At 40.0% G+C, this 26,237-nt stretch overlaps 1 protein-coding gene across 1 annotated transcript in view; it reads right to left on the minus strand.

Moving 5' to 3' along the window:
* LOC119411566 (limbic system associated membrane protein) overlaps window positions 1–26,237 on the minus strand; it is a 375,247-nt gene that overhangs the window by 102,385 nt on the left and 246,625 nt on the right. The window contains exons 2-3 of the mRNA XM_037678520.1: window positions 8,637–8,781; window positions 4,650–4,737 (exon numbers count right to left, since the gene is read on the minus strand). Coding sequence (XP_037534448.1) covers window positions 4,650–4,737; window positions 8,637–8,781 — 233 coding nt within the window. The remainder of the gene's footprint in view (window positions 1–4,649; window positions 4,738–8,636; window positions 8,782–26,237) is intronic.

Below are 26,237 nucleotides of genomic sequence, written 5' to 3' on the forward strand. Positions count from 1 at the left end.
GAATATCTTGCAAAAATATATGAAACTCTCGATTTTGACCTCTCTAAGTGGCTTCAAACATCTGCTAAGTTCCTGGGAAAAACCAATGCAGACATGTTCCTGGTTTTAGTTTTCTACACCGCCTTACAACCTATATGTTTTTTTTTTTACAACTTTTAATACCATTTTCTTTCATTTGGTCTTCTCAATTTGTATGCTTTCTTTTATGATTGTCCATTGTTGTCATCACTCTTTGTTAAAATCAGGTCTCTCTTGTAAATGAATCCCTGCGGTGCAGTGGGATTAACCTGTATAAATGAAGGTTTAATGAATGAAAATTTATATACTGTATGTGTGTATATATATATATATATATATATATATATATATATATATATATATATGGATGTATGGATGTATGGACGTATGGATGTATGGATGTATGTATAATGTGCTTTTTTGCTTACATTATACCTTGAAATATTTATTCATTCAAATTCATCCTGCTGCACTGTTATATTCTACTATGTTCTTGTTTACTATCTCTCTTTATGACCTTGTAAATATTATAATTACTTTTTCACTTTTTGGTACTTTATTTTATTATTGATTTTTATACCCTTATTGCATACTTTAGTATTTCTTGTTTGTTTGTCCTTTGTTGTTTGAGCGAGTCAAATCATTTCTTCTCATCCTGAGCATTTATTCTACTGTTGACCTTATGTTAACCTTGACAAATAAACACAACTTGAACTTGCTTATATGTTTTGGTATATATATCCGTTTAGGAGGTTTAGCCCCCCGCCCAGAGAAAATTCCACCAGCTGCCACTGCTATTATCATTAAGTCATCTTGGATTTTCAGTCACTAATTTTGAACCGACGTTAAAGTCGGAGCATAATTAAATTCAAAGCGTTTGTTACAAACCTCATTTTTTTCACATGTACACCCTCATGAAGACTGTTTTTCAGCTAAAGTTGACTCTAACAGAATAACAAATACAGACAGGTGTTTGAACACAACTCCTGTTAGGACATCTGATTTAAATCACACCCACACTTTCCTGGAAAATTAACAAGACATTGTTGCACTACACTTGTAGATTTCTCTACTAATCATACTTTACTGGACCGTAGCAGATAATTGGCCTTTCACAGAAAACCTTTCACATAATTCCTCCCAATAGAAAGCAGCTTCTATTTAACACATATTTACTTTTTTGGTTCAAAAGTTTTTCCTCAGTTACAGACAGCAATTTCTGCAAACAAACTGCTGTTTTGCAAAACAAGACTAAAGAAAAATGGGTCTGGCTTATAATGGATATTAAAATGTTTTTTATTTGGCCATGATTCACAGCAAAATAGTTTTATTGCTATTTATGTTCCCAGGAGGCTGCTGGCAATTCAGACACAATTTTTAGGTATAAAGAATAAATAAAAGGCTGATACTAAATAAAAAAATAAATAAAAAAGAAAGTGTTTTTTACATAATGCAACAATTCAAACTTACTTGGCAATTTTCCATAGATGTACAATTTTTTTTTTTTTTTAAGCAAAATGTGTTTTGAATAGGCTGTCTGATTTGTAAGAAGGAAAAAACACCATGAAAATTCAGCAGATTTTTAAGTCCTAATTTCATATTGTGGTTGCCCAAAATGTAACTTTCATACATTAACTGGTAGTAAAAATACATATCTGAATATTCACTAGTTTGCAATAATATTGATAACAGCATAGTGGCTTAGATTCTCAGTCATCCAGCTCCTGAGTTGTGTTTCTTGTGTTGCAACCAAAAGGCAAATAAAAGAGGGTGAGCGGAGCGGGATATTTACCAGTGCATGAAGAGCCCAGAATAAACAATATAAATGGTTAAAATGTTGCATGATTTATTCTTGGGGTTGTGATGGATGGTAGCCAAAGCATAAAGTCAGTCAGACTTTGAGTTGTTGATGCCCAGGTCAAGTCATTGCAAACAATGGGTTGCCACTGCGGCCACTACACTCCACAATGGTAAACCAACATAACTTAGCTATAGAAATAACAACAGATTTACATTTACATTTTAGTATTGATTTTGGATGCGGCAACCCTCGACCTCGGTGGTGGACACCGGCATTGAGGGATGCTGTCAGGCTAAAGAAGGAGTTCTATTGGGCCTTTTTGGCTAGTGGGACCCCAGCAGCTGATGGGTACCAGCAGTCCAAGTGGCATGCGGCTTGGGTGGTCACTGATGCAAAAACTCGGGCATGGGAGGAGTTTGGAGATATCATGGCGAATTACTTCTGTACGGCTTTGAGGCAATTCTGGTCCACCATCTGGCATCTCGGGGGGTGGGGTGGGGTAAGAGCGGTACACCACCAACAGTGTTTAGTCAGTGGGCAGACTACTTCAAAGACCTCCTCAATCCCACGAGCACGTCTTCCATTGAGGAAGCGGAGCCTGAGGACTTTGGGTCAGGCTCTCCAGTCTCTGGTGCTGAGATCGTTAAGGTGGTTGAAAAGCTCCTAGGTGGCAGGGCCCCAGGGGTGCATGAGATTCGCCTGGAGTTCCTTAAGGCTCTGGATGTTGTGGGGTTATGTTGGCTTACACAAATCTGCAATATTGCGTGGACATCGGGGGAAGTTCCCCTGGATTGGCAGACCGGGGTGGTGGTCCCCTTATTCAAAAAGGAGGACCATAGAGTAGAGTGTGTTCCAACTACAGGGGATCACACTCTTAAGCCTCCTTGAAAAGGTCTATTCAGGGGTTCTAGAAAAGAGGGCCCATCGGATAGTTGAACCTTGGATTCAGGAGGAGCAGTGCAGTTTTCGTCCTAGTTGTGGAACACTGGACCAGATCTACACCCTCAGTAGGGTCCTGGAGGGTACATGGGAGGTTGCCCAACCAGTCTACATGTGCTTTGTGGACTTGGAGAAGGCCTTCAACCACTTTCCTTGGGGAACCCTGTGGGGGGTACTCTGGGAGTATGGGGTACCAGGCCCTTTGATACGGACTGTTAGGTCCCTGTACGACTGGTGTCAGAGCCTGGTCCGCATTGCCGGCAGTAAGTTGAACTCATTCCCGGTAAGAGTTGGACTCCGCCAAGGTTGCCCTTTGTCACCAATTCTGTTCATAACTTTTATGGACAGAACTTCTAGTTGTTCTAGGTGTTGAGGGGATCCGTTTTGGTGGCCTTAGGATCACTTCTCTGTTTTTTACAGATGATGTGGTCCTATTGGCTTCATCAGGTCGCGATCTACAACTTTCACTGGGGCAGTTCACAGCCGAGTGTAACGCAGCTGGGATGAGGATCAGTTCCTCCAAATCCGAGGCCATGGTCTTGAGCCGGAAAAGGGTAGAGTGCCCTCTCTGGGTCGGAGGTCCTGTTTCAAGTGGAGAAGTTCAAGTATCTTGGGGTCTTGTTCACAAATGAGGGGAAAATGGAGCAAGAAATCGATAGGCATGACATCTGCAGTGAAGCGGGCACTGTACCGGTCTGTCGAGGTGAAGAGAGAGAGCTGAGTCAAAAGGCGAAGCTCTCAATTTACCAGTCAATCTATGTTCCTACCCTCATCTATGGTCATGAGGTTTGGGTTGTGACCGAAAGAATGAGATCACGAATACAAGCGGCCGAAATGAGTTTTCTCCACAGAGTCTGGACTCTCCCTTAGAGATGGGGCGAGAAGCTCGGTCATCCGGGAGGGACTCAGAGTAGAGCCGCTGCTTTTCCATGTCCAGAAGAGCCAGTTGAGATGGCTCGGGCATCTGGTTAGGATGCCTCCTGGGCGATTCCTGGTGAGGTGTTCCAGACACATCCCACTGGGAGGAGACCCAGAGGAAGACCCAGGACACGCTGGAGGGACTATGCTTCGCGGCTGGCCTGGGAACGCCTTGAAATTCCCTCAGAGGAGCTGGCCCAAGTGGCTGGGGAGAGGGAAGTCTGGGCCTCCCTACTTAAGCTGCCACCCCCGCGACCCAACCCCGGATAAGCAGAAGAAAATGGATGGATGGATTTGTTTGTTTGATGAAATGGATTCCAAATCAATATGTGACTTTCAGACAAGATAGAAGCTGTTCTGCTTCTTGGAAGCATCACTGATATAATAAACATGCACCTTAACACATTAATATTTATTCCATATTAACTGCATTACTCATAAATATTTCATTAGCAACAGATAATTTGTTGTAAACAATTGCAAAACTACAATTTTGTTTTAGTCAGTAGTTTAGGTGTTTATATAAAATAACACAACTTTTCATTTATTTCTTTTTTCTAAAATGATGATGTAATTTTGTTTTTGCATAATTATATAGTGTGGCAAATTCCATAATGGACATGTTTTAAGCTGCATAGTTTTTATGCTGCTGTTAAAAATGGTTTAATGAGATTTTTGCACAAAGTATAATAAATGTATTTAAAATAAATGTAAACATTTGTAGGAGGGTTATGAAATTAGCAGTTAATGCCGACCACATGCAGATTTTACTGGCCTGCATCCATTGTAAAAAATAAATAAATAACTTGCTCAAAAAGGGCAGAATGATCATATTAGTATACCAGCATAACTTTTTAATAACCCCTGATTTGCTAACGTCTGGCACCCCACCCTTGACATCAACAGCATCCCCCCCACCCCCCCACCCCCACATGTTGGTAAACACTGTTTTAAACAGCTGATTTTAGCTTACCTTGCACAATGAGATAAACCTGAGAGGTCTTGGGCTGCTGCTTAGTTTGTATGGAGCAGGTGTAAGAGCCTTCATCGAACACATCCACCTGAGCAGAAAAAAAAAATAGTTTAATATTGATCAATTTATATTGCATTTGCATTAGAATATAAACACTTGATTATGTTCAACAAATACACAAAGGTTAACATTTTTCCTTATCAGTTTAACAAAAGGTATTTTGACCTTTTTCATTTTGTTCTATAAACTCAACGACTACTGTATATACAATCCACATATACTTGAACCCGAACTTGTGGAATGAGATTTAATCAGGGTGGTCTCTGTTTGATGCCCTGGGTGAATACCTTGCAACAAGAACTGAAGCTGTCCACTTTGGTTTCTTTATGGGATTTTAAACAAGTGTCACGTTCAATAGAAAAATCAAAGCAAATGTTCTTGGTTTTAGTTTTTTTTTTATATTTTACCTTGTTTTATAAGACACCTTGACTTGATTTTGTTTTATAACACTACTTTTATATATATATATATATTTTTTTTTTTTAACAAAATATATAGTTTTTGAGATTTTTCACTTTGAAAATACAATTATGTACCAATCTGAATAAGCTTCTTTTTTTATTTCTTCAGGACAGTAACATAAAACTGTAAGCCCTATTTTAGGGCTTCAACTAATCCAAATTGAAGAAACTAAAAACAAAATAAAAAGTTTAATAACCACCCCCCACCCCCACCCCCACCCCCACCCCCCAAAAAAGCTTTTCAAAAACAACAGGGGTAATTGAGCATTACAAACTGACTTAATACAACTATACATGTCTACTCAGCATGTTACACCACAGGTTCCAGCTAATCAGGAGTCCAATAAGCCCTCTGATAAGTCTGAGTCCTTCATAAAGTTAATAAAAGGACTCCAAATTATCTAAAAAATATGTTATTTGGATTTCCTAATATACAGTATTCTTTCCGGTGGCAAATTAGACAAGATCTGCTTTAACCACTGGGTGGCGCTAGGTCTGTTAAGGTCAAGCCAAAGCTATACACTTTTTTTTCTTCCATTTACCCTTTATTTATCCAGGTAGTCTCATTGAGCCACGAGGACTCATTTCCAAGAGAGACCTGTTTAGGGAGCAGATGGTGGGGTTAAGGGCCTTGCTCATGGGTCCAGAGTGGGATGAATGAGGGTGGGGGCAAGTGTGGGTACTTCACCTACCCCACCCACATTTTTGATGTTGTTGGTACCGGGGAGTGAACCGGCGATTTCTGATCACAGGCCCACCTCCTCTAACCTCTGTGATTTCTGTCATAGTCTGTCAGTTTCTTACTTTTATTTCCCTTGTGTTTTGTTTCAGTTCCCTGTGTTTCCTTACCATTCATTTCTAATTAATAATCACCCAGGTGCTGCCACGTTGCACTCACCCCGTCCTGTTTAAACCATCCTTGCTCACCACTCCTACATTCATTCATTATCTTGGCTCTCAGCCAGATGGCTTGGCCCTCCATTTTTTTTACAAGTGTATTTAAAGTAGCTGCTGCCATTTATTAAATAAAACAATTCTTATTTTACCCGGCCTCGCCATGTTTGCCTGCATACAGCTTCGACCGTGATGATATCCAGTTTGGTTTTGTCCAAATATATAAATTTGCCATATAATTATAGTTTGTTCATTTTATGTTGAAGTAATCCAGTCCAGTAATGAAATATCTCCTGCATTTACTAAAGTACCCAGAGAATGTAAAGAAATAACCTGGATAGAAAACTAAATTGATCACTTTTGTGGTTTTGGTTCTGTTTGAGAGAATTCCCAGTTTTTTTCAAGGCAGAAAACTTAAAGAAACCCATGGTGTGTTGAACTGTTTTCACACCACCCTCCAGTTTACTTTACAGACATTTGCAGAAGCTTTTTGTTCTTTTGTCTATATACAAATGAGTCCCAGGGTACAAAACCCAGAGATTTTCTTCATTTTGATTGACCACTGCCATTTGTTTTTTTTAACCTCCTTACTCTGTGTATTGAGTTACCCTGTTCTAAGTTCCATACAGTATAAGGAGACCCACATTTGTCCAACTCTTGCTCAGTTTTTAGACTTTATTCACCAGGATATCTTAACTGGCTCTTTCCCACATATTTACCAATAAGTAAATCTACTTTTTTCAGAACTCCTCGGAAACATTTTCAATTTTATTATTATTTTTTTATAAATTAAACAAGGAACACTTTAAATTAATTTTAAACTAATTAAATGTAAATTGTATTTTTTTTTATCTGGAATAACAAATTTATAATATTTGGGGAGATTGCACAAAATCCATCCATCCATCCATCCATCCATCCATCCATCCATCCATCCATCCATCCATCCATCCATCCATCCATCCATCCATCCATCCGTCCATCCATCCATCCGTCCGTCCGTCCATCCATCCAGCCAGCCAGCCAGCCAGCCATTATCTCCCGCTTATTCCAAAGTCAGGTCCCAAGGGCAGCAGCTTGAGCAGGGAGGTCCAGACATCTCTTTCCACAGCCACCTCTTCCAGCTCTTGTGGGAAGATTCCAAGACATTCTAACGCCAACCAAGAAGTCTTTCCAGTGTGCCCTGGGTCTTCCCCGGGGTCTCCTCCCTGTTGAACATGCTTGAAGCACTTCTCTAGGGAGACACCCAGGAAGCATCCTTACCAGATGCTCGAACAACCTCAACTGGCTCCTTTCGATGTGGAGGAGCAGCGGTTCTACTCCAAGTCTCTTCCGGATAACTGAACTTCTCACCCTATCACTAAGGGAGAGTCCAGCTACCCTATGCAGAAAACTCATTTCAACCATGTGTATCTGTGATCTCATTCTTTCGGTCACTACCCAGAGCTCATGACTATAGGTGAGGGTAGGAACATAGACCGTCATGTAAACAGAGAGCTTTGCCTTACAGCTCAGTTCCCTCTTCACCACAATGGACAGATACAGAGTCCACAATATTGCAGATGCTGCACCAATCCGTCTGTCAATCTCACGCTCCACTCTTCCCTCACTTGTGAACGAAACCTCGAGATACTTGAACTCCTCCACTTGAGGCAGAACCTCACCCTCAACCCAAAGAGAACAAACCACCTTTGTCCGACTGAGGACCATGGCCTCAGATTTGGAGCTGGAGCCAGACAATTCACACTCGGCTGTGAACCGCTCCAGTGAGAGCTGGAGATCACAACACAATGATGCCAACAGAACCACATCATCCGCAAATAAAAGAGAAGGAATCCTGAGGCCACCAAACCGAACTCCCTCCGCCCCATGGCTGCACCAAGAAATTATGTCCATAAACGTTATGAACAGAATTGTTGACAAAGTGCAGTCCTGGTGGAGTCCAACTCCCACCCTGAAGGGGTCTGACTTACTACTGGCAATGCTAACACAAAGTGATACACACAAAATAATAGTTGTGCTTGAACTGCTGCAAAACCAAACAATTAAAAGCCCAACATTAATGGACTATTTGCACTTGGAGTATGTGTTGTGAATGATGTTCTGCTACTACCACCCCAAATTTGAGCTCAATTACTACACATTTCCTGAGGTATAACCTTTTTTGGGTTTGCTTATAATGTTTTGCTGTGGTGGCCATCTTAAAATGAGTTGTATATCTCAACCCAATATTTTGTGTGTGTGTAAATGTTGGCAAAATATCACATGAATCACAAAACAGATTTATATGAAACTTTAGAAAGTGACCATTGGGTTAACTCCAAAAGTTGACAAATTGTTTGATTCCAATTATCTGTCCAGTGATTCCTGAGATATTTTACTAATGATACAAACAACTGAGCACATACACACAAATTAGTTTTATGGTTTCTAAAAAAGCCCAATCTTTAGGCATACACAAATGTTGTTTTGTCATCTTTTTAAGTAAAGCCACCTCTTTATCTCAACAGATGGATCACAACCAAAAGGGCAACTGTTCATTTTGAGTTATGACCATGATGGTAATATGTACCTTTTGTATGCGTAAGCTGTACTCCAGCTGCCCTTTTGTAATCAGGTCTACTCTGGGGTCCAGGGACCACTTTTCCTGGCCTGCAAAGATGATGTTTGATCGATTGAGCCAGGCCACCTTGGAAATTTTGTCATCAACGTAGCACCTGCAGGCACAGAAACAAACTGTGAGATGAAGTGAACGAAACAGAACAGCTTGGCTTTTCATTAAATCATTCAAGCAGGAATGGTGGAATGTGTTTCTTATTAGAAACATGACCTCTAGAAGTTTTGAATACAAACAACAGCAATGTGATGGAATCCAAGAAAGCGATGATTGTGTCTTGCAGTGTACAGCTGCACTTAATGGTTTGGAAAATAAATCAACATGGCTGTTTCATAGAACTAATTAACAAAGGTCGTTTACCTGGTCAGACACCTCAACTCGTACCAAGACCCAAACCCTCTTATTCTCACTCCCATTCCTTCACATTATTTGTTCACATTGTTTTCCCTCATAGTCCTGAACTTGTCATTTCTTCTTGGTTCTTTCACTCCTCTTCTTTCTGATTAATACAGTACATCTTGTTTAACACCAAGCCTGTCTGTGATGACAAGACACTGGTACTTTCTAGTTTATTTCTTCTGAAGCGCTGTCAGGGCAATATGTCAGGTGAGCTTAAGTCACAAGATGTATAGGAGTTAAGTGTCTTCCTAATAAAGGAATGTAAATGTACAGGGACATCAAATCCATTGGGAATAGATGTAGGATGTAATGCAAACTGACCATAAATGGACCTTTAAATGCTAATTGGTGCAACAGCCTAAGCTTTGATGGTGCACTTTGCTTTGGTTTGGGTTAGGGGGGAGCAGATTATTGCTGTGGTGTGGTATGGCAGTGTTGAGTTGTGTTTGGCAGTTGTTCTCGAGTGACAGTGCATACATCCCAGAGTGTGACCCAGTGGGAGGTGGATGTCAGACAATTGAGGAATTTTACTTGCAGCTTGATTTCCCGCTTACATTTCTTCTCTTTGTGCTAACCGACTGTGCCATAGTTATTGACTCCCTTTGACATCCAGCCTCCACTTTTTTTATTCTAAAGCCTTTGACCACATTTGTCTGCAACATTTTCAGAGGTCTAATTAAATGAGACAAATCAGCAGCATGCTAATTTGATTCAGACAGTTTCCTACAATCACAGAGCAATTTGAAGATCTGTTTCCTGAAAAGTATCAATAATGCAGAAGAAATGTCTAGAGCATAAAATGGAGCCTGAGTCACAAATTTAAATCCACATCTCATGAATCATTTCATGACTCACTAGTTTGTTGTTGTTTTGTTTTTTTTTTTAGCTCAGAGCTGTAGCATCTTTTAATCTTTTATGAATTGTGCAACCTTGTGATGCATGATTCATACATGATCAGGATTTTACATTCCTTTGAATGCTTCAGTGGGAAAAAACGTAATAATTTAAGCTAACAAAAACAAAACTATTTCATGAACAGCACTCTGTTGGCACTTTGTTGATCAATTTTAGTAGTTAAGGCAACCTTTACAGACTATGTACTTATAAGATAAGATAAGATAAGATAAAACTTTATTGATCCTGCAGGAAATTGTTGTGCCAGAGTTTCAGTACAAAGGAACATACACAACGAATCACAAAAGATATAAAAAATAACAGAGAATATAAAATACCAACAATTATGTTCGAAACAGGTGCAGACAGAAACATTAAAGTGTTTATTGTGGTGCAGGATTAATTTTATTGTCCTCTGTGTAGAAAGGGGGAGGAGTTTATAAGTTGATAGCCACAGTGAGGAAGGACTTCCTGTGTTGTTCTGTGGAGCACCTCGTGGTCTCAGTCTACGACTGAAGGTGCTGCAGTAAGAGTCCAGGGTGTCATGCAGGGGGTGTGACATGTTCAGGATCTGGAGCAGTTTCCTCAGCATCCTCTGCTCAGACACCTCTGTCAGAGACTGCAGGTCCACTTCCAGAACTGAGCCAGCTCTCTTGATGAGTTTATCGAGTCTGTTGGCATCAGCTTTCTTCAGCCTGCTGCTCCAGCACACCACAGTGTAGAAGATGATGCTGGAGGCCACCGAGTGGTAAAACATCTGCAGCATGGTCCTGCAGATGTTAAAGGACCTGAGTTTCCTCAGAAGAAAAAGGTGACTCTGTCCTTTCTTGTAGAGAGTGTTGGTGTTAGCTGTCCAGTCCATTTTATTGTCTAGGTGGACCCCCAGGTACTTGTAGCAGTCCACAGTGTCCACCTTAGTACCCTTGATGTTGATAGGGTGGGGGGTGGGGGTGGGGGTGGGGGCTGATCTTCTTTCTGTAGTCCACCTGCAGCTCTTTAGTTTTTCCACCGTTGAGTTGCAGGTGGTTCTGTCCACCACACCTCTGTATTCAGCTTCCTGGTCACCAGGGTTGCAGCCCACAATGGCAGAGTCATCCAGAACTTCTGCAGATGGCAGGATTGTGAATTGTACCTGAAGTTCGAGGTGTAGAAGGTGAACAGAAAGGATGAGAGGACCGCCCCCTGAGGAGCCCCTGTGCTGCTCAGTATGGTGTCTGTGGCCAACCTGTGAGGTAGTCTCTGATCCAGGTGACCAGCGAGTCATTCACCTGCATGTCTAGGAGCTTACTGCAGAGTAGAGCAGGTCTTATGGTGTTAAATGCACTGGAAAAGTCAATGAACATGACTCTTACACTGCTGCCTGCCCTGTCCATGTGCATGTAGGCTCTTTAAATACTCTATATGGCTCTATAGGCTTTATAATACTTTATAATATAGACTTTCTTATAAAAGACCGGTAAACTATTTGTTCAACAGTATCCTTTACATTGTTTTTCATTAGTGATCATCATCAGTCCCATATCATATTATTAAGTGGGCAGGCCAAATGTTATTCACCACCAGCAACCTCCACTTTGGCCAATCCTCAGCAAGCTGAATGTGGTCATGTAAAGGGAGTTCTGTGCAAGTACCAATGTCATTTTCCCAATAACGAGGGGGACACCCTCTTTTACAGATCCCTTCTGCTTTTCTTTAGACGGCCATGTTTGAGAGAAATCCTTTGACTCTTACTCTTTGGGCAAACCACCTAAATTTAATTTCATGATCTGTGTTAGGAAGGAGTCATGATCTCTGAAGAGATGGACTCTATGAGACCCCCCCCCCACCCACCCACACACACACATAAATTGATATGGTTCGAGATATGGTTGCAAATACAAGCCCCTCTGCCTCAGGTTGGTATTAAAGCACCAAGTCATCCTGTTTGCTGACTGTGAGCTTTAATAGATGAAGCATCATAGAACTGTAGAAATCAAAGAGTGTGTTGGATGTTTCCCATTATACACTTTTCAAATATCTATGGTTGTGGTGCCACCATAAAAAGTACAAGTCACTATCTCAGTCCTTTCAGAACTAACACCTCGATGGGGAGGCAGTGTCTCAGGTTGACTTAGCACTTTAATTACATTTTTGTAAATGTGGCAAAAACAAACAATAATAGTGATTTCCATTATGCCCCAACCCTATGCTTTGTGAGTGTCTTGTTTCTTTGTTATATGTTGTTGTCAGAAGGCTCCATGCATGGGCACTATAAAGATAGTAAATAATAATGATAAAGAAACTCAAATGTGTTAATTTAAAAAATGTGTATAAATATTTAAACACACTATTGACAATCATTCTGAAGTGGAGTTTGCTGTTTTAAGATGTTATTTTCAGATAATTTGTATTTTTCTTAGAAGACATAAAGCCTGTGATACGTAGATGACACAGGTGGCACAGTGGCTGAGTGGTAGAGATGCCACCTTTCAGCATGAAGGTTACCAAATTGAATTCCGGTCGGGAGCCTTTCTGGGTGGAGTTTACATGTTCTCTCCGTGCATGCATGGGTTTTTCCCCGGGTACTCTAGTTTCCTCCCACAGACTAAAAATATGCATGTTAGGTTGACTGGTAACTCTAAATTGTCTCTAGGTGTGAGTGAGAGAGTGAATGGTTGTTTGTCTAATTTGTCTCTATGTGTCTCTGTGATGGGCTGGAGACGTGTCCAGGGTGTCCCTTGCCTCTCGTACAGTGACTGCTGAACATGGGCACCAGTGACCCATGTGAAAAGGAAGAAACAGGTAAGAGATAATGGATGGATGGATGGATGGAGATGACACAATGAATGTATCGGTACATAGTGGAACTTTTGGCAAATACCCATCCCACCTATTCACATAAAAAAAATAATAATAATAATTGATGATGTCTCAGTTTGTTGGGTTAATTATTTTTTTAAGACAGTACTTTGATTACAATAATTTTGTGTTCAAAAAGTTTACATTTGCTGTATGACTAACTAGAACAAAAGTAGTTTAGCACAGCACGCCGACAGGATTTTAGATAAAATGTTGATAGACTATAAAAGCATGTGCATCCACTGTGAGGGCATCAATCTCAGCTCCTGAACATCAACTAAACATGTAGGATGTAGCTCTGTGTGACTTTAGTCAAGTCAAGTCAACTTTATTTACAGAGCACATTTAAAACAGAACATGTTATCAAAGTGCTTAATTTTAGTGACAAAAATATTCAAAAGTCAAACCAAATAGACTAAAGGTAAACGTTTTTAAGTAAAAAATTAATTAAAGTTATATTTTTTTCACACATTTTATTTAAATTGGTATATTTTGTTCATGTGAGACTAACCTGTGTAAATAAAGGTTGAATGAATGTGGATTTATACAGTATGATTTTTTTTTTGCTTTGAACAAAACCCTCATTAATACATAAATAAAATCATACATACTACTAGATGTTTCTACATATAACAATGATGAAGAATTCATCAAGGACCATTAATAATCTGAAGGTTTCTAAATGATATAACATTTTTTTTACCATACCTGTCACCATATGGTACTCCATATGGGTCAAAGTAAACAGAAAACGACTCCCATAGCAGACCACTACACTTGGACTCCAATAAGAGCTGGATTAGACACAGCAAGCCTTTCATCTTCATGTTTTCTCTTCCTGTCATCTCTTCATGACACTGCTCCAGCCTCTCTTTGCTCTGCTTGTTCTCTCATTAAGGCTGCCTCTCATTCTGTCACCACCTTCAGCAGGTTTCCTCCCAGCTATCCCCCTACTCATCAGGAGCAGAGGTGGATAGCAAGGCACTGAAATCAAATGTGCTGTTCATTGATCTATAGATCACTCGCCTGTGCTTTGTCTTGCCTTCCGTTTTTTTCTGCCTGTCGTGGAGCGGTTCATACCGCCAACGGGTCCCAGCCACCCTCAGCTCCATCTGTAGAGCCTTCTGAGATTTTCCCTGTTCTCACTAATGAGCTGCAGCCCGAGAGGTGAAGAACGTCCTACGTGTCTCTTGTCAGAGCCGTTGTCTGCCTGCTGCTGTTTCACAGAGGAGCTGTCAAGGTGTGTCTTTGCAGGACTGGGTTTTGTTTCCAGAGCAGTGCTTATGTCAGATGAACAACAAACGTGCAGCTGTCTTCAGCTGCTCTGATTGCAGGCATGTTCAACCAGTCGCATTCGGAGAACTCAATTTTACTGAAATAACAAGCCACAGTAGAACAGCTAATAGGAAAAATTCATCCTAATAATGGGCTTCTGGCTCCAGAATGATTCAGCGCCTTGGCAGTGTTACACATCCAGCGTGACTTTATTCATTTGATTATTTGACCAAAAAAATCCATTCTTTTTAATAACAACATGATCTCTGTGTGTCTCTATCAGCAGAGTCCTTTCCAGACCCTGCAGGAGACATTTCAGTCTTCTCTAACATAAAAAAAAAAGCTAGTAAATGTTAGAAAATAGCCAAAAGCCTCAATAAATGCACATTTTTTTGTTCAAATCAATGTGGATTTTTGAGTTATTGTTCATCGGTCCCCCCGAACACCAGAGTGTTTTTTTTAATGGTCAACATTGATGGATGCCTAAATTTCTGTGCTGCTTTACCCTGAGTTTTGTTGATAGATGCTGCCTTGCGCTGTATTGTACTCGTTTCCTGCCCCACTGTGAACTGGTCATTAGGCTATGGCTGACAGGGGACTATGTGGGCTGACAGATGCTGGGCAGGAGCTGCTGAGCTGGATTTGTGCTGACAGGGCGGCCTGGCTGGATGGATCCCTGCTCCAGGGATCGCCGTGGGGGAGGACCAAAGAGCAGACTTGAGCCGGGGAGTGAAAGTGTAATGAGAAGAACAAAGTGCCAGGTCTGACAGAGCAGACACCCCACCTGCTACACCATCTACCCTCGTCACCAAAACTTTCTCTCAATGTTGCTCTTTTGACATTTCTCACCCCTAACCAAACAGCTTTTTGATTTCTCTTTGTAACGCTGTTATTTTGTTCTGCTCTCTAGGATTTTAAAGAAATATTTCAAACATTTTCAACTAGGATTTTGTGGAGAAGTTATAGTTAATATCGCACCTGTTTTAGAAGGCTCTTTGAACATCCCCAGAAGAAACAGAGTTTAACAGACTGATCTACTCTAACATTGTTTTGGAAAATATTTCTGCCACAACTAAGCCTGAGATGGTAGAAGTGTTTCCATCATTGCTGCTGCCACTATTCACAACTAAAACATATTTAAATTACATGTCAGTAACTTTATATCGTCAAGTTACTGTAAAATTTTAGAACAATGCCTGCAGGAACCATTGTAAAATTATGTAGGTTTAAGATGTTTTACAACATCATTGATTTATTTTGGACCTATCTGAGCTGTTTGCTCATCAGGCCTGTCTGGGATAAACGTTAATTTGCTAATTTGAAGCCATTCAAAAAACTATCTACAAAGTGTAGAATCCTAATTATTCATGCTATGTCCACAGAATACTTTTTCAAAATAGACAAATTACCACCTTAAATGTCACACCTGTACTTCATATCCTTATTTTACTTTTTTTTTTACTTTTATAATCCCCCATCACGGAGCAAAGAAGGTGAATTGGAAATACCCCCCTGGTCCATCTGTCCATATGCTTGCATGTTATGAGCATAACTTGAAAAATAAGTCAGGTATCAACTTCCATGTTGGTGTGTGGCTATACCTAGTCAGCGTAAGAATGGAATAAAAAAAAAAAAAAAAAAAAAAAAAAAGAATGGTTCCATTCAAAAACTGGGTTGCCACATCAAAATCCAAGATGTCCACAGCCATATATGACTTTTTATAACTGTTTATTGTTGTTGCAGTTGTCCATTGTTGTCATTTTCTTTGTTGAAATCAGGTCTCTCTTGTAAATGAGTCCTCGAGGCTCAATGGGATTTACCTGTATAAATAAAGGTTGATTGATTGATATATGTACACTGACCAACCCAATCGTTTGAGGAAACTAGGCATTCTAAATTTTATATTGCTTAAAAGTATGATTTCCTCAAATGATTGGAATGGCCGAACATTAATCTATGTTGGCCAAGGCCACCATTGGCCACCCCCTATCTCCACCATTGTGCCTTGTGGTGGATAAAATTACTTCCTCCACTCTCCAGTATCTGTCAGTCTGCGCTGCTTCGAACAGGCCAAAAAAACTCTACCTCTATTCTGCTACACCGTATAACTTTCAGGTCTCTCTTGTAAATGAGTCCCCGAGGCTCAATGGAACTAACCTGTATAAATAAATGTTGAATGAACTCCTACTCACTTGAACATTTTGAACCAAAAACATTAAGGTTTACTTCCATTCCCTGTTCCATTCATGTGCTGAAAAACACTTATCTCCCAAACTACAAAGATTCACCATTCAAATCCGTCAGTGACAGAAGATATTGGTGCACTGTTTATTGGCTGTGCAGTGTCACGGAGGCTCATCTGTGTGCATGAACATGCAGAAGAGATTTCTGTGCAAAACAAAGCATTAGGAGGAACATTAAGAGACATTGTGACATTAAGAGGAAAACATGGATCTTTTCTGTAAAAGAACCAAACAACTTGTTCTAGAAATCGATAAAAAAACTGGTCAAAATGTTCTTAGTCTTTGTTGTCTTGCATATAAACATTGAGAAGTTAAGGTATAAAGGTATAGGAATTATAGAGAGGCAGATGAAGAGATTTTCTATGGGGAAATAAAACTCAGTTGAGAACTTTTAGACTGAAGCAAAGCTAAAGCTGTAAATCAAATCAAAGTGAGGTCATTGCTTTATAGCCTTCTTCGCCCCAGATTTTCTCTGCCAAATAGGTTAAATGCATTTCCTGTAAAGTCCACATTTCATCCCGCAGGACAAGGCTTAATGGAACAAAGCATCTATTGAAATACTTGCAGCTCTGTCTGGCTGTGGAATAAACCCTGACTATTTTAACAGTATTCAACACAGACAAATCCAGCTGAACCATTCCCCGCTGGCAAACCTGTTAATGTTTTCACTCAAATAAAACAATTAAACAAGAAACACACATGGAAACCCAAACAGAGGATCTTAAAGGTAACGTGTTACTCTTGAAAACAGATGTTTGTGTATCACTGGTGGTGTTGTATTCATTAACAGAAATCTGATGAAATTTGTAAAATGACTTTGTAAATTGATGAAGAATCTTATTACCATACCATATATATCATACCATACCATTTTATTTATAGAGCACTTAAAACAGCAGCAAGGCCAACCAAAGTGCTGTACAATAGAAACAAACAAGCACACATGTATACAGTGCCTTGCAAAAGTATTCGGCCCCCTTGAACTTTTCGACCTTTTGCCACATTTCAGGCTTCAAACATAAAGATATAAAACTTTAATTTTGTGTGAAGAATCAACAGCAAGTGGGACACAATCGTGAAGTGGAATGAAATTTATTGGATGTGTCAAACTTTTTTATTATTATAATATAATATTTTTAGGCCCCTTTACTTTCAGTGCAGCAAACTCACTCCAGTTCAGTGAGGATCTATGAATGATCCAATGTTGTCCCAAATGACTGATGATGATAAACAGAATCCACCTGTGTGTAATCAAGTCTCTGTATAAATGCACCTGCTCTGTGATTGTCTCAGGGTTCTGTTCAAAGAGCAGAGAGCATCATGAAGACCAAGGAACACACCAGGCAGGTCTGAGATACTGTTGTGGAGAAGTTTCAAGCCGGATTTGGATACAAAAAGAATTCCCAAGCTTTAAACATCCCAAGGAGCACTGTGCAAGCAATCATATTGAAATGGAAGGAGTATCAGACCACTGCAAATCTACCAAGACCCGGCCGTCCCTCTAAACTTTCATCTAGAACAAGGAGAAGACGATCAGAGATGCAGCCAAGAGGCCCATGATCACTCTGGATGAACTGCAGAGATCTACAGCTGAGGTGGTAGAGTCTGTCCATAGGACAACAATCAGTCGTACACTGCACAAATCTGGCCTTTATGGAAGAGTGGCAAGAAGAAAGACATTTCTCAAAGATATCCATAAAAAGTGTTGTTTAAAGTTTGCCACAAGCACCTGGGAGACACCAAACATGTGGAAGAAGGTGCTCTGGTCAGATGAAACCAAAATCAAACTGTTTGGCCACAATGCAAAACGATATGTTTGGCATAAAAGCAACACAGCTCATCACCCTGAACACACCATCCCCACTGTCAAACATGGTGGGGGCAGCATCATGGTTTGGGCCTGCTTTTTGTCAGCAGGGACAGGGAAGATGGTCAGAATTGATGGGAAGATGGATGAGGCCAAATACAGGACCATTCTGGAAGAAAACCTGTTTGAGTCTGCAAGAGACCTGAGACTGGGAGAGATTTATCTTCCAACAAGACAATGATCCAAAACATAGACAAATCTACAATGGAATGGTTCACAAATAAACGTGTCCAGGTGTTGGAATGGCCAAGTCAAAGTCCAGACCTGAATCCAATCGAGAATCTGTGGAAAGAGCTGAAGACTGCTGTTCACAAACGCTCTCCATCCATCCTCACTGAGCTCAAGCTGTTTTACAAGAAAGAATGGGCAAGAACTTCAGTCTCTCCATGTGTAAAACTGATGGAGACAAACCCCAAGAGACTTGCAGCTGGAACTGCAGCAAAAAGCAGAGCTACAAAGTATTAACGCAAGGGGGTCGAATAATATTGCACTCCCCACTTTTCAGTTTTTTATTTGTCTAAAAAGTTTGACACATCCAATAAATTTCATTCCACTTCACGATTGTGTCCCACTTGTTGTTGATTCTTCACAAACAATTAAAATTTTATATCTTTATGTTTGAAGCCTGAAATGTGGCAAAAGGTTGAAAAGTTCAAGGGGGGCGAATACTTTCGCAAGGCACTGTATATACACACGCATGTATATAAATGGACTGTACTTATATAGCACTTTTCTATTTTATCCAGATACTCAAAGCTCTTTACAACACAATCTGTGCCATCATTTACTCATTCATACAGCACTCTACTAGATCTGTACAAAGATTAATCAGAGCTTTACCACATTCATACACTGATGGGATACACATCGGCAGCAATGAGGGTTCAGTGTCTTGCCCAGGGACACTTCAGCATGTGACTGCTGGTGGAATCAAACCACCAACTCTTGCATTGGAAGACGACTGCTCTAACCACTCAGCCACAGCTGCCCCATATATCTTGGACTTTAATGTGGCAACCTAATTAAAAAAAAAAAAAACATTTATTATGCTCAGATGTAGCCACACATCACATTTAAAGTTGGTACCACACTTATTTTAAGTTTACATGCACGGACAGATGGACAGATGGAGAGTTTTTCCGATTCCCCCTGTTCATGTCATGATGGGGGACAGAAATCTCTCTTTTACAGAAATTGAGTTCAAAGTTTACCAAAGTAGCTGAGAGTCAGCCTCAACACAGAATCTGAGTGTTAATTAATCTCATAAAACTTTTTTCAAAACATTGTTATGAAATCTTTTTAACTTGTTTCTTAACAAAATATGTCCTGAACCACTGAACAGGCCTTTAACTCTTCATTCTTTAAAACCAATTTAAGATGGCCTAAACAGCTATTCAACCTTAACACAAACAATAGCTAAAATTCAGTTTTATCATTTTTGCATAACAAAGTCCAGAGTTTCAATTACGCATATTCCTCAGTTTATAATTTTATTTTCCTCATTAAACAAAAAGTTTGATGTTAAATCATGTCCACTCCATTTGAATGTTATGGGGGCCGAGATGGTGTAGAGGCAGGGCAGCCTGCTTGCGACCCGAAAGTCCCAGGTTTGATCCCCAGTCACTGCATACCACGTGGTGTCTCTGGGCAGCACACCTCATCCCCAAAATGCCCCCTGGGCACCTTCAATAGCTGCCCGCTGCACCACCCGGTGGTGGATGGGTTAAATGCAGAGACTAATTTCGCCATTGCATGGAAACATATTGTGATTACATTATTATGTTGTTTCCCTTTTTTTTTCTGGTCTCACCAGGAACACTTTTTTCTTTTTATCTCCCAGGTCGCTGTTCTCCAGTTAGCTACAAATAATCACCTTATTCCCCCAGCAGGAAGCCCCTTCATCTAGGTTGCATGTTTCATTTCTTAGAGCAAGCCATTAATCAGGGCAGGAATAATTGTTTCGAGACTTGGTCCGGTCGACCACAATGGGGGAAATAATTCATCAAAAATGGCTTCAAACCAGTCATGATTTAGCATGTGTTATTAAAATAAACTAGTGCACAAACCTGACATACATTGCTTTCATACAATTTCATTGAAAATCTGTTCAGATGAGCAATGCTTTACAGCAACAGGACTGCAGCTGAACCTGCCCATATCAAGCTTGGTGCTTTTTAAAATATATTTCCAGGTAAAACCTGGACAAGGTTGTTCTTTGTAAAATGTATTACACACACATCTTATTCAAGACAAAAATCTTAGCTGCTGCACTCACAATAATAATTAGGGTTGCTCAACAGCAGTGGGTTAAATTAACCTTTGATTATAAATCATGTCATTAATCACGCTAGCACTCTTAAAATTTTCCTCTTCATTGTTTCTTTTAATCTAGCTCCATTAGCTGCAGCACTTAGACATTTATTTTGCTACATCTGAGCCAAAATGACCTAAGAGACCCAACTAAAGCATTTGAGTTTCAGGGGAACCTCTTCTATCTGTCTGATTTTAGATCTGTGTGATCTAAAAATCAAACACACGTGCACATGTAATGAAGCACACGTGATCACATATATCACGTGTGCTTCATCATCTGTTTGATGATGTCTTTATGCTCAATTCCAATTTTTTGCTCAGATCCTTTTTTTTTGTTGGTTTTTTTTGCATGGATCACATTATTAAAATGTGTCTTCCATCAGACTCTAGTGTGAACTGTTTACAGATCTGAGGGGATCCGCAGGAGCAGAAGAAAACAGGATGTCACACGCTGTTCACTGTATTCAAGGAAGTAAATATTGAGGCTACGCATGTTAGCATGTGTGATTCTGAAGTTGGTGTGCAATCAGAACCAATTAAAATATTATTGCCTCTCATGGTGCACTAAGATTCACAACTGGCTGTAACTATTGTACCATCACTGCACCCTGTACTCACTGGTTAATTGGTCACCATTAACATCACACAGACTCTCTCACTGGTACACTTTCATCTTTAAATCACTTCTTGGTCTGCTGCCTTCATACATCTCCTCCTACATGTCTCTGCGTGAGTGCAGCTACAGCGTGCGCTCTCAGGACATTATTACCTGCAGTGTTCCCTCAGTGAGGACTGAACTTGGCAAAAGGACCTTCTCCTCCTCCGCTCCTGTTTCCTGGAATATCTTGCAAAAAGGCCTGAAGCTCTCGACCTTGACCTCTCTAAGTGGCTTCAAACATCTGCTACGTTCATGGGAAAAACCAATGCAGACATGTTCCTGTTTTTAGTTTTCTACACCGCAATATAACATAGCTGTTTTTTTACGTTACTTTTTTAAATACTATTTTATTTTCTCTTCTTATTCTCAATTTGTACGCATCCTTTAGTCTATTATTGTCTTTGTTATCCACTGTTGTCATCACTCTTTGGTAAAATCAGGTCTCTCTTGTAAATTAGTCCCCGAGGCTCAATGGGATTAACCTGCATAAATAAAGGTTGAATGAAAATGATAACATGCTTAATTGGTTAGTCTGGTGCAGTGATGTATTTCTGAAACAGGAGTGAAGTATTGAAGGTAAAAACAAACTCAAGTGTCCACTCCATCACACTAGCATTGATATGGTCTGACATTAATGTTAACATGACGTGTTACTGTAGATTGTCAGTCATTGAGGACACAAGAAATTAAAAGAACAAAGATGATGCAACTGGACTTCTGTTATGCAGCTGAAGAGAGGTGGAGTTTCAAGAGTTAAACTGCACAAAGTTGGTATCACTATTAATAATTGCCTATTTGGTTCGATCTGCTCACCCCTACCTCAGTGACGTAAGAGTTGGATGAAATGACTGCAGTTCCTTTGAAAAATATTGAATATGTATCCAATCCAGAATGATGTGAGAAAAAAACCTGGGTCAGATTGCAAAAAATTGGATTTGTCACATTCAGACTATCATGAAAACAATCTGTTATGAATCGCATATAGACAAACAAAAATGGATTTGGGCCGCATTTGCCTGCAGTGTGAATGTAATCTTACTATCGGGTTCTCGTGGTGGATTGAACCCAAAGTGCAGGAAAACACAGGGAACTCGAAGGGTCAAATAAATAGTAATATTAAGTGAAACCAAAAGCTGACATGGCTGAAAAACACATTATGAATGAGGTGATCATGAGAGGAGCAGAGACAGACCAGGACAATCTAGACAGGACAATCCACAGACAAATGAGAAGACACAAAGATGAAGAATATATAGGGTCATGGACAAGAGGATGATCACAAACACCTGGGGAAGGATAATGAGAAACAGGTGAGAGAAGCAGTGAGTTGATTACATGAGGGAGAGCAGGAACCAAGGGCGTCAGAAGCATCCGTAATGTGGGGGAGACACAATGATGTGTGTAGGTGTGTGTGCGCGCATGTAAAAAATGTACACTAGTGTACAAAAAAAAAAAAAAAATCAACATTTCACCTATATTTCCTTTAATTCCACACATTTAAAACATGTTTCTCACCAAGTTTGTGTAAATGCAGCTGTGGGTTTCAAAGACATTTTAACTTTAATACACTTTAATACAGAGCGTCAGATCAGCACTATTTGTCTTTATAGAGAAATAAAAAACATCCCCACTAGACTTTTTTACTTGTGTTCAACACTCCTCATCTAAATTGTGTTTCTCATGAAGCTTGAGGACAATAAGTTGTGGGGGTTTAAAGACATTTCAACTTTAATGCACCTGAACACACAGCGTCTCTTACACCTGCAGCGTCTTACAGCGTCACAGTTACTGCTAAGCTAACATGCTACAGACGTAGCACTCCTCTCAAGCATCCTCCTAACATGAATGTGATCAACCCCCCCCCCACCACCACCATACAGCATGTATGTGACAAACAGCAGAAAGAGCAAGGATGAGCCCTATAATCATCATTTTCTCCAGTAATTAACTTCACCTTGTTATTGACACTCACTAACTTCACCTTGTTATTGACACTCACAAGGATAACGCCATGTTTTTTAACATAAAGCTTCTTCCATCTTTGAGCTTGATGCAGCATTTAGTTAAGTAAAACAGGGTTCAACATGTTCATGCAGGGAGGGGTGGAGCCCCGACAATTCTGTTGTCTTACGTATTTTGAAAAATCAGTGCAATTTAAGAAAGTTTCCTGTTTTTCCTTTCTCTGCTTTGATTTTCCCTGTGTGAGGGAGCAGTGGCTGAACGTAATGGGCTCGTGACAGATGGTGTCTCAGGCAGGAAGGAAGGATGCTGCTGTTAAATCACAGGAGACGTGCTTCCTCCCTCTGCCACAGTTTCTCCCTTTGTCACTCCTTATTTTTTGTTACCGTTTTGTCCCTTTTGTGTTTTTGCCCTTCTCCCTCTGTCTTCAATATTCATTCTGGCCCTATAATTTCCTTCTGGTGCCTCTCCATCTCATAAATTCTCTTCACTGCTCCTCTCTTTAGCTCTTTCTCCTGCTTCTACCTTCTACAGCTGGTCAGACTCTATGGCACTAGTGTCAAAGAAAGTTAGGTTAAAAGAAAAACACTGATAAATAAAAAAATAAAATGTCCACATGCTTCTTACACTTGTGCTGTATTATATTACTTTTTACAGGGCTCTCCTGTACCTTTGGTTTTGCAACTGCACATTGATGTTTCTATGCTGCTCAGGTTAAAACAGGGTTGGAATTTTTAGCACTAATTTTCACTACTCTGCTCATCCAGGTGGTAATTATGCTCATTACTCCACAATTACTGGCTCCAAAGCACCAGCCTTTAAAGCCTTTTGCTTTCTTTACCCTATGTTTTCATTTCAACACACAGCCTGCTCTGGTTATCACAGGATGTCACACACGGTCTCATCTCAACACGACTGGCCCATTTCTCTGCTCTCCACAGTTTCATCACGGTGCTCTGCTTTGGTGCAGGTACAAAGAGCTAACTTAAGGAGTGCTGAGGAAAGAAAGAATAAGGAAGATTTTACACCTCAAGCCTAACTTCTCCATCCATGCTGATAAATAATAAACAGGGAAAATCTGCCTGGTGTAAAAATAAATATATATATATTTTATGGGCCAAGTTGACTATAAAACTTTTGCCAATGTTCAAAATATTAACAAGCATTACATCGATATCCCTATTCCTGAAGGATTTGGATGGTGATTGTAGTTTTTGTGATAAGAGTTTTTCTGGGCTGAAATAAAACTTAATGGGAGTAAAAATTAATGTTTTTGGTGCAAGATATGCAAGTGGGTAGGAGTTACCATTAATATAAGAAGAGGTAGGTTTTATTATTATTATTATTATTTTGCTTGTTAAAGGCAGCGCAGAGTAGCGAGCGGAGTGAGCAATTTTATCCATGACGATGTGCAATAGTGAAGCCAGGGGGTGGCAAATGGTGGCCTTGGCCACCATAGATTAATATTCAGCCACCACAACCATTTAAAGAGACTATACTTTTCAGCAATATAAAAACTAGAAAGCACAGTTGCATCAAATGAATGTGGTGATTAGTTGACATGTTTATATGGTGGTAGCCACCTTGGATTTTGACTTGGCAACCCAATTTTTGATAGTAACCTTTCTTTACATTTAGATGCAGCCGTACCTCATAATCAAACAGGCACATTGCTTATTTTTCAAGTTGTCCAGCTCAAAAAATGGATGGACATATTTTGGAGGCAGCTATTATGTGGCAACCCAATTTTTGATAGGTGTAATTTTTACACCTAGACACACACCAAAATGAAAGTCGGTACTACACTCATGTTTCACGTTATAATGCTAACAACGTGCAAGGATGAATGGAAAGTATTTCTACATCCCCCTCTTGGCTCTGCAATGTGGGACAACGAAGCCTGCACCATATGTCATTGAAATTCTATGAACAGTAAAACTCAAGAAATCACACACAATTAAGGGAATGGAGCTTTACAATTCCATACCATACCATTTTATTTATAGAGCACTTAAAACAGCTACAAGGCCAACCAAAGTGCTGTACAGACAGAACAACAGGCAGCACACGAAGCAATATACAAAATGAGGTAAATCAAAAATATAGACATAAAAACGATGCAGATAATAAATATGACGACAAACCAGTGTGGAGCGTACAGGTTCAAAACACAGATCCTCTGGTGTTGAAAGCTACTGAATAGTAGTGAGTTTTTAAATGGGATTTGAAAACCGAGAGGGAGGGGGCCAGTCTGACAAGCAGAGGTAACTCGTTCCAAAGTCTTGGTCCTGCTACAGAGAAGGCCCTGTCACCTCTGCACTTAAGACGAGTTCCATTACAAATAGGCTCTTTTATCTAAGGTGAACTGGATAATCATGGTGATCAGGTTAATTTTGTTTTATGTTATCATCTTGCTATAATGATCATCTTCCTTGTAGACACATTTTCAAAGCTTGCTACTTGATTCTCTGACTGTGCTCGCCTCTTGCTGGCAGGTTTTGAAGGTTAGCCAGCAATTTGCAACAATGGCCGTGAGCTCAGATATTTGACTGACATATGTCATATTAGGTGGTAAGATCAGAGGGCTCTGCTGTGATTTGCTGCGTGGGTTGGTCTGGCTAATGAACTTGCTGATGCAGGAGACGGGGAGGTGAAAGGTTGACAGCTATTCACCATATTTATGTGACTACTTACAGGCTGCAGGGCAAACTAAAGATAGCATTTAAATATATACAAGCTCAGGCTAATGCATTTCAGTCATTTAATGTAGGGGGGATGGAGAAAAGTTACTGTCTTCTAAAACTGTTAACACTTACTTAGCTTGCCTTATCTGACATGCCATAAAAGGAATGTTGAATGTGTGAGTAGTACAACTACTGTGGTGACTGTGTGAGGTTTGCATTATTAAACTCTGTAATTTTCATCTCGCTGAGCAGCTTGAGGACAAGCAACAACAAATATGTACACAGTTTTATTGGTGCTTTTACAAAACTAACAAAATGTTAGACTTTAAACCTAAAGTACTTCAAATATATTCGTCAGTCAGTCCGTCCGTCCGTCCGTCCATCCATCCATCCATCCATCCATCCATCCATCCATCCTATTGTATA

Source organism: Nematolebias whitei, chromosome 6, assembly GCF_014905685.2.
Source record: "Nematolebias whitei isolate Nwh7 chromosome 6, NemWhi1, whole genome shotgun sequence".
NCBI lineage: Eukaryota > Metazoa > Chordata > Actinopteri > Cyprinodontiformes > Rivulidae > Nematolebias > Nematolebias whitei.